The sequence below is a fragment of the Daldinia loculata genome (assembly GCF_022478755.1).
Source record: "Daldinia loculata strain CBS 113971 unplaced genomic scaffold F4817scaffold_37, whole genome shotgun sequence".
Lineage (NCBI taxonomy): Eukaryota > Fungi > Ascomycota > Sordariomycetes > Xylariales > Hypoxylaceae > Daldinia > Daldinia loculata.
The window spans coordinates 205,682-220,622 of NW_026054891.1; the positions used below are offsets into that span (position 1 = coordinate 205,682).

The following is a 14,941-nucleotide window of genomic DNA, read 5'->3' on the forward strand; positions in this document are numbered from 1 at the left end:
GACGACAGTCCAGACCTTACCCTTCTATTTGCATGCTTTTCTTTTCGCTGATCATCATTACGGTCCAGACCTTAGAAACAACCCCCAATCTCAAAACCCGACCGCCTCTTTGAGAAAGAGCGGGCAGTCCGCAAAGTGTCGATATAAAAATCTTGAGAGTCTTAGACTGACGAGGTGGCTTTCTATTCGCACGTTCGTTGGCTGAAATATTTGTATGGGGAAAAACAACATATGTTCCTTCAAGCCTCCTAAGCCTCGAAGTGTAAGTGTACCTAATGTAGAAGGAACATTGAATGTAAGAAGGATGGCGGCCACTACTAGGTAGGTAGGCCACTAGGCCACGTGAGTTAGTCGTAATGCAATACTATGAGGTAGGTATGTGATGAGAACCAGGTTGTTAATTAAGTACTGTGGCTGGAGCGTCTTGGCATCCCGCGGATAATGAAACCAGACAGAACTTTAGAGGGCGGCAGAAGGTGGCTTGCGGTGTGGTTCTTCGACGTCGCACGAAATATCGTATAATGAAATATGATATATCTATGTCATATATCTCATATATCTCATATATAACGGTATGTGACGAGTAGAAAGTCGAATATGACCATCTCCATTCAAATCTCTACCTACCTAAGGTAGGTACTCAAACAATAAGTAGCCTCCTCTTGCATATGCGGCGGAACACTACCTAACATATATGTGACTGCTTTGTACTACAGTAGATGCTACTTTGTAGATGCTACTTTGTAAATGCTACTTTTTCGCAGATCCAAGCCGTCAGCCGGAATCTTAAGAGGTACACTCTTTCTGCATCCTCTGCATCCTGCTCTATTGTGGATAATGTGGATAATGTCTAACCTAGTGTAATGCGCCCATGCGCCCATGCGCCATGGGCTTTTTGCTGAGCCGGGTGGGAGCCGGAGTGGCAAAGTTTAACCGGGCATCAAGCCCACCGCCGCTACGGCGATGTCGAATCCCGTACCTACGGACATTAAATATCATGTACCTACTTTCCTCCCTGGAGCCACATTACGACGCACGCTGCAAGTCTAAGACGAATAATACCATCCGGACAAGCTAAAATGTACTATGTAATAGAAATACGATCTTGCAGTGGAGTAAGCGAGCATGAGGGACTACAAGGGGTCAAGCGCAACGGGGAAAAGCCACCTATGCGCTTATTACATAGTACGCTTCTCTATCCTCTATGTACGTATGTACGAGAATAGTCTACGGTAAAAACTACAGTAGCAGCACTAGCAGGAGACTCTTCATAGTATATGTCTTACTCCACTATAACGAGTTCGATGGGTTGCAAATGGATTACAAGCCCGTAACACTCCTCCACAATCACCTTATAAATATACTCATATATGGTTAACGGCGGTCGCCGGCTGCATGCACATCGATCAAAATGCTCTTAACAAGCTGCATCTCGAGAAGACCTAAGTTTTAGAGCTGAGATCATTTCACCCGAACTACTATACCTTAGGTACATACGTATATCCGCTATTCAGGGGCGAGTGCGAGACAAGAGGCACACATACGCCAACACGCCTAGCCGTACGTGGCACATAGGTTACATACATAATATATACACACATGTGGGTTCCGCCTCTGATCTCCGATCTCGACGGTCGTCCGGACGAAACCAAGGAGTTGGGAGGGTATTAATGGGAACGGGGGCATGGGGTTAAGAGCCGTGCCTAGGCCTACTTTGGTTATTACTAAGAGGGTTAATCCAAGAAATCTTAACACGCGCTTTTTATAGATTACTAGTATATAGCTCCGCATGGGGCATGTAGACAACCATCTCGTCTTGATATGCTTGTTGGTTTACCATTATGCCTCTATTAATGGCTTAGGAATATTCCAAAGGGAAAGGGGGAAAGGAAAAAAAAAAAGAAGAGTCGAGGCCCAGCTTGACAACTGCTACTGTATCGTTGTTACCACAGAATTTGATGAATTCAAGTCTTATCCTAGTTATTTTTATCTCTCTGGACCAATGTCGTTCGCTGTCGTTCCTAGCTCCCGAAAGAACTAGACGCGCTACGGCTGCAGCCATTAGTATTGTCCGCGCAATTATGCTTTAAATCCCGGTTGGTCCTGCATCCATGGTGCAACTTTGATTTGGGACGGCACGTCGTAGTATTAAAAGAGAATCAAAGAAAAAAATTGTTCTGCCAAGTCAAACACTGAGATGCAAAGTGGCCAATCGTTTGGTCATTGTGGAGATCGGGGAGGAGAACGGCCCAGTCTACAACAATATCGGCAAAAAAAAATGTTTTTTTATTTCCCTTTTGCAAAGGTTGAGTAATTCTGTATCTATTGTACCTAGGTAGGGATAGTGATAATTTCATGGCAAGACAGTCTTAGAACTGGCGGACATATCGTATACTCCCAGTAGACAGTAATGTTCCAAAGGATCGTGCTTCGTTGTAGGGATCGGACACACTCCTCTCAAACCCCATCATCGTCGACGAATTATTAGGTAGCTCAACCAGAGCTAGAGCAAGGAAAACAGCAAGTTGACACATCCCGAGAAGAAACCATTGATGAAACCCCTTTTTATCCCCGTATTAACCTCCGTGAGCCGGAACCTTATTGGTAATTTTCCCAATCCCAACCGTTCCCCGTGAGATGCAGTGCATAAGTACCCGCCCTACTAGGTACCTAAGGTATCGTGGGCCATATGATTTAGTTAGTGTACTTACGAAGGGGGAACACGTCGCCAGGCATCGGTTCCAGGTGCCACGTCTGGTAGGTGTCCGCGTCGAATGCATCATGCCATTCCCGCTTCAGTTCGTCGGGTATGTCCCATCCTTGCTGTGAGCTGCGTAGTCTCATGCGAACCAAGTGCCGCTTACGCTGAGGAGAGTCGCCATCGACGAATCCTTCGCGTCTGTGGAGAACGGCAAGGTTGTTGATGAAATGCATGTCGCCAGCTTGGGTCTTGATCTCAAGTTGGACCGCTTGGGCAATCGCTTCCACCACGTCAAGAGCCTCGCGCTGGCGATCATTGAGCTTTGGGAGGTTCTCTGGGCGTGGGTGGATGGCATTTCCCAATAGGGGCGTACGACCAAAATTCATCACCAGCCTCGAGTTGTGGTGGAATAATATGGGTCGACATTGGAAGCGCGGACTTGAATCGGAAATGTCAGTGTCGTCTACAAGCAATGTTGAATATAGAATGAGCTTACAAAGCAAATGGCCAATCCGACTTCGCAAGGGTGCGAATGATGTCGGGACGATGGGCCGCCAGGATATTGTAGATGGTATAAGCCGACGCAACGATGCACTTGCCTCCGGCTGCTGCAGTGCTACGAGTCAACCAAGCAACCACGTCGCCCGCCTCCTCGTTGTGGAAGGACTGTATACATTGTAAGCATGTGAAGAAAGATGCAATTGTCCAATCCAACTTACAATAGCAGAAGTCGAATGGCGGTGGTGGCCTAACTTCAGCTGAGAAGAGTTGTCTGCCACGATGTGGACTAAGAAATATGTCAGCTCGATATGATATCTAGGTCATGTACCCGTATACTAACCAAGCATGTTGCCTCGGTGGTCTTGGCATCCTCGCTGGTCAGCGATGTATGCTTGAATACCTAGCCATACAATGGTCAAGTCTTCAACGGAGTAGTCCTCCGGGTTGATTCCACGAATAACGCAGAGGCCGCTGCCATTGTGAATATCATGACTAAGCTCATCTAGTTTGGGACCGAGTGTGGGAAGGGGAAAATTGTCCCGGTTGACTAGATCACCATCCAGTTCCAACGCTGGACATCGAAGGTTAGTCAAGGAGAAGCTCCGAAGGAAACTTTGGGGAAGACATACATTTGAAGTGATCCTTCGCGGAGCGGACCTCTGCCAGGTTCTCCTCGGTCAAATGATAGACGAAGTGGAGCTCATCATCATTGACTTGATTTCCTGTCCAGGAAAACGCCTGACCCAAGTGAGCGGGAAAGCCCACGGGGAGACCAGACAATCCCTCCGAGGCAGGGTTAGCATGCAAGGGATACTCCGCATTGACCAATGCGTTTCCTGAGGAAAACAGGACTGGACCGTTGTTGGAATCCATGTCTATTGTCTTGTAACGTGTTAGTTGCATCCAATAGCAGGTCATACCATCAACGAACCTATAGTGGTTGAGTTCCTGAAAGGCGTTTTAGTATAATGAAACGAACAGAAGATTCTAGTGGCTGGGCTGATAGATCTGCAGTTGCTCGGATGAGATGTGATGTGGTGTGAAGAATGAAGAATGAAGAATGAGAATGGTTGAAGAAAAGTTGAAAATTTATGATCTGACAACCAGGCTAGATAATAGGCATCTAAGAATGCTATGTAGGGAAGGAAAGAAGAGGCACTTTCGTAGAATGGAACATGCCTAAACCTTATACCATCAAAACTCTCCTTACCGACTTCCACATACTTTTGCTAACTGGAAAGCACAACTCTGCAGATACCTACAAGACACGGGAAGTGCGCCTTGTACAGCAGGGGGGACGTCATTATCCGATCTGAAATTACATTACATTAGGTATACTGTATAATCAGCATATACGAATATCTTAACGAAGCTGATCGAGATGTGAGATGAAAAAACACTAGTATTGAAGCTTCAAGTTCGAAGTCGGGGTGTGTATAGGGAAACCCCCTAGGATACAACACCAGTAACGACGTGGCGTAAACGAATATGAGGTCCGCGGCTATAGGCTACCTATTCGCCAGGGCCTTCATACATACCCAGGTACCTCATAGGTAAGGCAAGCCCCAGAGGTAGGTACATACATATGCAAAACATCCACTCCTGCCGCCGCATAAGTACCTAACGTAGCATAGCATCGAAGCTACCTCTTCATGCTTTTCATTTTTCTTTTTGAATCATATGCACCTGCAATGCAAGCCACCAGGTACGGCTTGCTGCAGGAAACACGGACCTTGACCTGCTAACCGGGTAGGTGGGAAGATGCATGTCTTAATAATCTAGGTAGGTAGCGATGCATGTTGCCACGAGAAGGAGCCGCAAGGTATTAATATATATATCCATTGGCTGTGCAAGGGGGGGAAAGTACCAGGGGTCATTCTCGGAAAGGCTAGGATCCGCTTGCTTCACCGATGCCAAGGTTTAATGTTGTGATATGTATCCTGCAGGTCGAAGGTTTTCTGTTCTATTGCTATTTCCTTGATGTTGCTTTGTATGGCTAGGGTCCACGAGGAAGGTGTATTGATGTAATTGATACGTACATGTATCGTCTAAGAAGGACACCTATGGGCGGGAATGTCCACAGGACCTAATGTACCTAAATCTTATACGCCATCACAATTTGGTCATTGGCGTTTTAGAAAAGCAACCTGAAGTAGCATTGCAACACTCAGCTAGATAGGTATTCGTATACGTCCTCGAACAACCCGAGTGGTTGAAGAGTACATATGTAGGCGGCATGTTCCGATAATGCTTTTCGATGTCTTTCTATACATGTACTCGTATGCACCGACTACCTAACAGCTGTCGTGCCTAGGCACATCATAACCTACATAAGGTACATAACATAGGGTAACTTCCATGAGACAAGTCGTTTTTCTCAAGCAAGAAGGACCCGGGCCGTTGCAGTTGCAGTATGGCGTTGAAGGATAGTACGGCAGGATCGTGTTGCAGAATGATCATACGTATGTCTACTTTGATGTCAGTTGAGAACTATATCCTAAACACACTAGCGATATGCTTTTAGAACTCTCAAAACTGCGTTCATATGGCAGGAATGGCAGGAGTCTTCATAGGCAAGTCCAGCGTTTAGGAATTCCTGTTGGTAGCTTCAATATTTCAATGTTAGTCTGGGCAACACTTACTCTGTCTTTGTTTCTCCGTTATTGTAGGTAGGTAGGGGGAGCCTGCATGTAACTGCCTAGGATGTACCTATTTCAACACTGCATCCGGTCTCGTACCTCATGCATAACGCAGAGTAGGTAGGTACCTGTACCGGGCCTGCAAGTTCTACGCGTAAATACAACATTAATCTTCGCCAATGCTTGATTCTTGGTTTAGATGTTGTCAACTGGATCTTGCCCAAAGCTTTCAAGTTTTTTTTTTCTTCACGCCGAGCTCCCGCCACGCGGATCATCAGCTCATATCGTCTCTCAAATTGTGGACTGCGGCATCCAGTTTTCCTCGTACAATTGACTTATATAGTAAAAATCATTCTCGTAATCGCCACTCTGCCGCAACTTCGCCCAGTGTTTTTCTGCAAGATCGACTAGTTAGCGATCTACCCGTTTTGGGCACTGTTATGTATGTATAGAGAATCCCAAAACAAGATTGAGAGACGTGTGGCTTACTGTATTTTTCGGCTTGCGCCCTTGTGTACTGGATGAGCTTTATCTTGGTCTCATCTTTGTCGACCAATGTCGACATGTCTTGCTCCTTGCACTCCAAAGAGAACGGATATACGCCTGTCTACCGTTAACACATTTGGTTCACTAATGCATGTGAAACTCCGAGTTTCTTACCTCTATTGCAGTAATGAAAATACGCCAACAGAATGTTCGCCCCTGTTTAGAAAGGCCGTTAGGATGTCCCAGCTTCAAGAGAACTAATGTTGAAGAACAAGTCCCGTTCAAGAGGACGCCAGGGCTTACCCGTTTGATACTCTCTCACCATCTCTTCTCTCGCAAACCGGCTCTGCAACTTAAAAAGTGAGCGCAATGTCCTCGTGGTCGTCTGGCGGTCATTTGATACACACCTTGATACCATGCTTACGAGCATATCCAGCGTCGTGTTGGCAGAGGAGAGCTACGTTGTGGAGCAGGATGAATGTAATTAGGTATGTCGTGAACCAGGTCTTCTGCTTGTTGGCCTGTGTCATAGTTTGTAAGTTTTCCAACATTTCCCGCCGAAGACTGGATTGTATTTGATGGATAAGGACAAGCTCAATTTGTGCACCCATCACAGGTGGGAGGGGAACACATCCTCGAAGTGGACTCGTCTCATCCATGATATCTTTAGACATCCCTAGCGTTTCGTCACCAACAATAATGGTTGATTTGGTGGTCAAGCGGACAGCCATCCACAACTGCAACGCCTTCCTCAGAAGCGCACTCTCCTTGGGGTCGATAGTCTGGTCCCTCGAAGCTCTGATCGCAGCGCCGTACGTTGCGAGTAAAAACTTCTCCTTGCCGACGACCTTCTTACAGCATTCGGGCAGCCATTGCCTGATATAATTGGTATAGGTACTTTTCGCTTCTTCGAGATTCACGATAGCATACGGGGGGATTTTGACTCTTCTCCTATTTCCCTCGTGAACCCAACTACGCTCGAGTTTGTCTCCATCCTGCGGAACAAATTGGCGCACTCGGAGCTCGACCGCCTGTTCGGTGTACCCTTCGGTAACCTTGACTATTTTCGTTTCCGACGATGCCCACTGTGATATATCGTCAGGGATCCCCTCTATCCACCTCCGAGTCCATTCGTACCCCTTCACGTTCCCGGGCTTGAATAGCTTCACGTCTGTGATCTTATAGCGAAGGCAAGGCATCCGCCAAATCTTCGTATTGTTTATTTTAAGACATGTCAAGCACGTGCCGAGCTTATCTGTAGGGTTAATCTCACACTAGAGTCGTGAATTAGCTGATGAAACACAGGGCGCTACCTAGGAATCAAACAGTAAAACAACAGTGAGGTTTCTTACGCGAATCCGTTGCATCCGGCACCGAATACAAGAACCAATTCGCCTCGTCTCAGCTGTCTTCTCTCGTTCGTCGTTCGTTTTGAATGGTCCCCTCCTCGCAGCAGAAGGTCGTTGATTTGGCTGTACGATGTCCAATTCACCGGATTTGTTACCAATACTAATTCTATTTACTTCTTGAGGTGAGATGTTCCCAGTAGTACTATTATGCCCCAACAATGGCGGACTATATGATTGAGCTTCCATCGTGTTGTTTGACATGGAGCTTGATACGTCATGGTGGAAATCTGATTGATTAAAATACTGCTGGCCAGGCACGGCCTCAGGATACACCATGCCCTCACCGCTAGTAGAAGGCTGCATAGTCATAAGCCGATTTGGCTGTAGAATAGGGTAATTGGGCATCATCGGTGGGGCTGTGGAGGGAGCATTAGAAGTAAAAACATTCGGCTGGTCTGGAGACACAGTCCCAGGCACCGAGCCGGGAGATGATGGCCTGTCATCAAAATACTGACGCCCCGAAGCGTAAGCGTAGGGCGAGCTGGCTGGAATTGAACCGTAGACTAAGTCACATTTAGCATGCTTGCATAAAAAGAACTAGAACAGGAAGCAAACCTTGGGGTTCGCAAGTTGTGCACGGTGAGCAGACAGAGAAGTTAGTGAAGTACTGCGTGAGACGAGAACGGTCTATGCCTATGGAGAATCCACTGTTGGATAATTCAGGAGCATGCTGCCGCTCAGAGCCGTCTTGGGCGGATGGCGTAGGCGGCGAAGACTTCTCCTGAGGGGATGCCAATATCATATCTGCGCTAAGACGTGGCCTCTTGGTTGAAACGGGATATGGGGCAGAAGAGAGCGGATACTGCTGAGGATGAGGAGCTCTATTATAAAGGTCCAGCAATTCAGGGACGGGGCAATTTAAGATAGATGCCGCCTGCTGGAGTATTTGTAGATCGTGAGCGGAGAAGTGCTCCGGGTGAGATGAAACGGCAGAGGCAGAAAGCGAGTAAGAGGGATCCTGGGGTATAGACACCACCGGGGGATCCCCATGGCCGTAAGGCCGGCGCTTTCTGATATTAGGATTATTCTATATGCAAATCAACAGACTGCACGCTAGGGATACAGACACAGACAAGGTATGGGCTACTTGGCTATCTAGAGGCGAACCAGGGTAAGGGGTATAGTAAGAAAATCTTACCATTGTACGTTCGATGAGCGAGCGTATGGCGTGTGAGGATGGAGGTGTGTTAGACAAGAGCCTAGCTAGCACCACAAAACAGGGTGTGTGCCGTGTGCGCTAGGGCGTCAGTCTTTTGCTGTGCGCACATACGAGAGCAGTCAAGAGCTGCGCGTATCCTTTTTTTTTTTTTTGCGCCTCACCGGGGCGTCAGACTGGCAGTGGGGTTTGTTAAGACGGCGTACGTCAAGGCCTCACGGACGTCATTGCCGCTAATAAGACTGCCAGGATCATCAGAGAGCTAATGCGACCATGTTTTCGGTGCCGCGTTGTATTATGTTATGTTTATGCTGTGCTGTGTTGTGTCGTGTTGTGCTTTGGTGCTTTAGTGCTTTGGTGCCTTGATGCCTTGGTGCCTTGGTGCTGTACAATGCTGGCTGGGTAATGCTAGTATGCTAGTATGCTAGTATACGGGGACGAGCCGCCGCCCTGCGTTGAGACACCTTAGAGGCCTATCAAGGTAGTTTGAGATAGGGAAAGGGGGCTGAATTAGTGAATGAGCAGTCAGCAGGTGGAGAGCATGAGCTAGGAAAGAATGGAGGAAGTCCGACGGGAAGATTGAGAACAGAAGAACGGTAGTATGCTTGCCGCCCCGACTTGACCCCGACTTGATTTGAGCCGGACGGAAGAGATGATGATTGGAAGAGTGAGGAGACGGCACTGGTCAAGAAAACAACTCGGTGAAGAAAGATCTAGGGCGGCCGTTAAACCGGCGGCTTCACCGGTTTAAAGAGGGGGGAAATTAATCAGACTTAGGCCTTGTGCGACCGTTCGACTTTGCGAGTGGGTGCAAATGAGGCAATCCGGATCCGTGCTGATCAAGGGGGAGGGACTGGGAGGTATTGGTTTTGACCTGGTTTGATAGGGTTTTGATAGGACGAAAGGGGGACCTCGGGATGTTATGAGGTAGGGATAAGCAGGGATAACACGGATAGGACCGCAACTATGTCTGGTTTAGTTATTAGCATGATGCAGTATTGGAGTGTATTATAATTGGTAAATTGTTAATGTAGCAGTTAATGTAACACTTAAGCCATACCTACTATGTAGCCCGCGCTTAAAGCAAGCCGCCTCCGAGGTTCTGCCTCATTTGTCTTTTAACGTTATTTTACCTTACATATTTACCTCATTTTTACCTGGTACTACTGGTACTATAATATACCTAGGTAGGTAGGTAGGTATCTATTGGACCTTCATGTAGGTACATGGTTTAGGTACAGGTAGATTAGATTAGGTACTTAATGCATGTACATAATGTATGTAAGCTTGCAAGGAACATCAGCTTTGAAGAACAGCCCTGTGAACGTGTAAACTGATCAACTGGGGCAAAACTACAAACTGGGGCAATACATAGAGTTGAGGCCGATTGGAGCTAATTTGGCCGGGGATTTGGGGGGTTTGGGGGTACCATAGTAGAAAGTTGTATCGATAAGGAAATTTCGGATGACTGTGGGATCTGGTGTTACTCTAACGTGCTACGTTGAATCAATGTTCAAATCAATCATCAATGTCAGCTTTTCAACTTTTCAAACGTGCGAGATATAGATGTCGTCATGTCATGCCAACCAGCCAGCAAAGCCGCAAAAAGTACACTACCTAATTCTTTTTTTCGTTTTCATTTCCTCTTATCTTCTCTAGCCTATCACCCCCTCTTTCTTTACTTCCTCCAAAATTCGTTCAAATTGGGAAATTCGCTCGCGTAAGCTGATCGTGATTAATTGATCACAATTAAAAAAGTATCCGCGTGTTCAACTCCAACCCAATCGAAGCCCAAGAAGGCTGAGAATAATAAATAAAGGCGGCGTCGTTTGGATGCGTATGTGAGTCAGTACATACCCCATATGCCCCCCATATGGAGAAAGTTGCTAACATGTAAATTAAGGCGACCCAGAAACCAATGCTGGGCGGGTTGTGGAGTTCGTTCCTCGAGGGCAGGCAAATCAGGAACGGGGACTTCTATACCGTCCGTGTCAACTGACCCTTACTGACAGCGAATTCATCCACATCAGATCGCATTTCGTGGGATACACAGACTTGGCTAGCCAACAGCATACAGTTCTCTTCATCCCGTTGGACCCGCTACGGCGGATCTTAATAATCGGCAGGTAATCGCGTACATCCACTTACAGCCTCAACACCCGTCTACCGTAGTGTCCCGTGGGAGCAGGGATCTACGGGTCTGTCATAAGCTCACGTGAAACGCTACGAGAGAAAAGGGGTGGTGAGATTCTTACGACAGTTACAAGCTCATCCCCACGCATCAAGCCTATCAGCCCACGTGCACTTGATGTGATACCGCCAAATTAGGCATACGGGTTTATTTTTCAATAGCGCCCTGTAACCTACTTTACCCTACTTATATGCTATAGAGGGCAGAGGGTAGCAGCCAATCCTCCCGACCAACTTTTTTAAGCGGTGAGCACTTCGCTAATTCGGCTACTGGTCCGATTATAAACTACACAGTTCGAGACTGGACTGGGATGATTAACAGTCGATAAGGCTACCTACCTACGCATGTCTGGCATGTGTCAACTTTGACAGCTAACATCATCTACGCCTCATAATTACGTATATAAAATGTATATGTAAGTTATAATGCTTCCTATAAATATTGGCTCATATAAGTACACGAATTTAATCGCTAGCATTTCTTAACTTTTCTGCTTCATATATTAGCTATATCATATCATGTTTATGTTTATGCCTTTTCATGATTCTCGACGTGCTATTATATCATATATTCCATTCGGTTCCTACGAATCAGACATCTGCCCAACTTCTCTACTACTAAAGATAAGACACGTACGGCTTGCTTGTATATGAAATTATTACAGTATGTTGGATACAGTGTCTAGTCGTAAGTGCTGATTATGCTGCTTATGCTACCGTGATCATCGCAGCGACCTTCGTCCATTCATACTTCTCCATGTTTGCCTCATCACCCCCCCAACTCTCTTTAGACCCAAGTATGCACCTCTTTTAGGTTTCATCCTTCATGAAGTAGCATGGACTCATTGACCGGTGAGGATTATACTGATGCCCAAGCGACGCGGTATCGAAAGCGACCTGACCGAGACGCCCGATGAGTTAGAAAGCATGACGCTTACGAAAATCCCGCCGGGGCTAGCCAAGATATAGCACGGCAGCATATTTTCGGACCGGCAGTACAGTCATAGTCACAGGGTCTCATGCGCCCGACGCGAAGAGGGTCACGCGATTCCCGACTTCACGTTTCTATGGTCCCGCTTATACGGACCATAGAGGGAAAGGCAGAATAATGCATCTTGCAAGATCGGCGTTGTCAACCAACAAGTGATCTAACAAGTGATTACCTAGTTGCAGTTGTCTTTTCTCCATGTACGATTTCAAGATGCATTGCAACTCGAAGTTGAGCTATGCGCGGTTCTATTACCACCTCGGCCATTTACATGTGTCGGATAGCCTTGTTAGTGGTTTATAGATGTACTTCCTCGTCGCGGGATTTCTGCATCCGTCTTGGGAAAAGGGAAAGACAAATGGAAGCTTACCGAAGCGGAAGAAATGTCCGCAAAAGTCGGCTTTGCCAGTTCTACCGGAGATGATGAACCCGGCGCTACCTCGCTCAACGGTGCCACATCAATTTTCCCAAGCATCAGTATCAGTATCAGTATCAGTATCAGTATCAGCCGAGTACCCCAACGATTCTCCATCCATTGATGTTTAAAGCTGTAGTATTTTCCATGTTATCGTCATCTTGTTACACGAAGCGTAACTTTATACCTACCTACTAACCCCATTTTCCAATTTACCCGAGTGACATCATCGGTTAGGGGCGATCAGCCGAATTTGGAGTTCCCACCACCCTTGAAAGTCTCCCACCTTTAGGGTTCATGTTATTTTTATATATATATAACTATTTTTTTAATTGGTTCGCCACGTGGAATTTCACGGCTCACTCTAAAATTTATTTATCTGATTATCGGCCCGGACTTTTTGTATATCTACCTAACCGGCCCGTCAGCTCCAATCGAGCTTTAAACAATAAAAAAATGCAAATGATAAGTCAGTAAAAATCATCAAAAGTCATGATGGTGTCCAATATTAGGTAACTTTGTCAGCGACATATAATAGATAGACCAATATGTATATTACCAACGCGTTTCCTCAACTCAAAACGTACCTGTTGCTCAGTTGAAGCTTCTATTCTAATGTTTCACTTCGAATGAAGTTGTACTTACATGAGCCACCATGACGCGCAGCTTTCGTCTTGTCACTACATTATACCTAACCTAAACTCTTTCCATACTTGACTTTCGACAGTTTGAATACAACCTTCCGAGTGACACTATAATCATTCCATAAAGAAGCTTCGTGCTAGTTAACAATAGATACGACTTTTGTTCCATATTACGTCGACTTTACCAAGGTTAAGCAATCTGTGGCAGCACAATAACAAAGGAAATGTGGTCCGAGTACCTGGCATTCCCATCGTTTTGTTTTTAAGTTGTCCCACGAACTAGAAAGTGGTCCCTGGGGCTTCTTGGCGATGAGGATCCAGTGTAGATATTGGAAATGCCAAGACTTTACATCGTAGGTATATCTCAGCCCTATGAAAAATCCACATCTTTAACTAATCACGATTACGCAGATACACAACACTACCTACTCGGCATGTGGTTATTACGTTCACTTGACGATATATAAAAGGTCGCAGCACTCCCCAATGTCGCATTCTATATATATCAAAACCCGATAAGACAGGGCGTCGAAACATTGCTATGTCCGCCTCATACTTTCGCGAGGCCCTAGCGAAGATGCAGACCGGTCTCTTAACTGTTGGCAGTTCGAATAGGCTCATCTCAACCATGGAAAATAAAGTCTTTGTCAATCCATGATCAACTTCTCCATACATGGCCAAGACCGACCATTGGCTAGTAATATTAAGGAATTGAAGTTGACGGTCAATGGGTCGAAGAAAACTCACAAAGCCGGTTACCTAATATCAATGCTAAGGAGGGGATGGACGCCGCTATGAAAATTAGGGAGATGCGGAATCCCTATTTGGGCATACACTGGGTTAACCACTTAAAACAGCCTTGCGTATACTGACGCTGTGTTAGCTAAGATGCCTAGCATAATGCTGTAGGTAGGTAGAAACCTTGGGTTGCAAACTTACATGTATTAGGTAGGAAATTCCTATAAGTCGTGCGGAGCCAACGTCTCTCAACCAATCATGATACCGAAAGATATGTGACCCGTTGTTCCCCTATTTGCTTTTCTTTTTTTCAGGTTTAGGGCCGACTAGGTACCGCTAGGGATAAGGAGAATGGAGAATCCATGGGCTTGCAACCGGTCAGATACTCGGTCAGCGCACTCCTTTTTTTTCAATGGCTGAGAGTTGAAGTCGTTATTCATGCTCGCCATTCATTTGGCCTTTGCCCAAGCTGTGTTTTCTGGATCCGCCGGACTTGGCGCAACTAAATAACCAGGTAGGTAGATAGTCAAGATTTGGAACGAACCAAAGACAAGCCCCAAACGCGCCCGTTGTGGGTTTGAAAGGGGAAGGGTCGTGAACGCTCTCTCGTGACTACCGGAGATGGGAAACTCGCGTCTTTCTCAACCACTTCAATCATTCATACGCAGTCAATACGCAGTCTTCATTGGATATCACTGGGAGAATATACAGATTAAGGTAATCTCGCAAGGCAGCCAAGGAAACATCAGACGGGTGAAGAGAGGAGATTCTCCAACAATACGAAAAAAAGAAAAGACAATTTAGAGCTGCCGTTAGCCGCTTCTTGATACAGGGCACCGACGAGTATTCCAAAAAAAAGATCGACTTTGTTCCTTATACATATACATCTCTTGCTTCTAGGTACGCCAAATCTAACACGACCACATTGGGCGCCTAATATGCATACTTACGACATCCGACCTTAAGGTAGCACGTAGGTTATTTCAGTTGGATAGGTACCTACCTGGAGAGCAACCACGTTGAACGTTGAAGTACCTTCATACCCTCAGACGCAAGTTCCTTTATTTGAGGAAA

General features: G+C 46.2%; 3 protein-coding genes across 3 annotated transcripts; all 3 read right to left on the bottom strand.

Annotated features, from left to right (window-relative positions):
* Window positions 1–883: 883 nt before the first annotated feature.
* F4817DRAFT_342780 (uncharacterized protein) lies at window positions 884–2,041 on the bottom strand. Its single transcript, XM_049303943.1, has one exon. The coding sequence runs from the start codon at window positions 1,789–1,791 to the stop codon at window positions 1,555–1,557; it is 237 nt and encodes a 78-aa protein (XP_049157439.1). The 5' UTR covers window positions 1,792–2,041; the 3' UTR covers window positions 884–1,554.
* A 567-nt stretch (window positions 2,042–2,608) lies between these two features.
* On the bottom strand, window positions 2,609–3,687 carry F4817DRAFT_166626 (uncharacterized protein). The gene is made up of 5 exons (XM_049298165.1): window positions 3,543–3,687; window positions 3,421–3,488; window positions 3,198–3,367; window positions 3,023–3,139; window positions 2,609–2,942 (listed from the first exon to the last, which is right to left on the bottom strand). Exons 1-5 carry the CDS (start codon window positions 3,547–3,549, stop codon window positions 2,861–2,863), a joined length of 444 nt encoding a protein of 147 aa, XP_049157440.1. The 5' UTR covers window positions 3,550–3,687; the 3' UTR covers window positions 2,609–2,860.
* A 2,445-nt stretch (window positions 3,688–6,132) lies between these two features.
* On the bottom strand, window positions 6,133–8,877 carry F4817DRAFT_359872 (uncharacterized protein; the record flags this gene model as incomplete). The annotated part of the gene is made up of 8 exons (XM_049306212.1): window positions 6,133–6,236; window positions 6,331–6,444; window positions 6,502–6,543; window positions 6,631–6,673; window positions 6,735–7,601; window positions 7,680–8,239; window positions 8,292–8,763; window positions 8,875–8,877. 8 exons carry the CDS (start codon window positions 8,875–8,877, stop codon window positions 6,133–6,135), a joined length of 2,205 nt encoding a protein of 734 aa, XP_049157441.1.
* Between the last annotated feature and the right edge of the window lie 6,064 nt (window positions 8,878–14,941).

Bases quoted from the DNA above. Each gene is read 5' to 3' on its own strand.
- F4817DRAFT_166626 (XM_049298165.1), bottom strand. The intron at 3,368-3,420 runs GTAAGTTGGATT...CAATGTATACAG, and splicing joins GCCATTCGACTTCTGCTATT to TCCTTCCACAACGAGGAGGC. The intron at 2,943-3,022 runs GCTCAATGATCG...TCAAGACCCAAG, and splicing joins CGCCCAGAGAACCTCCCAAA to CTGGCGACATGCATTTCATC.
- F4817DRAFT_342780 (XM_049303943.1), bottom strand. From the start codon at position 1,791: ATGCGGAGCTATATACTAGTAATCTATAAAAAGCGCGTGTTAAGATTT.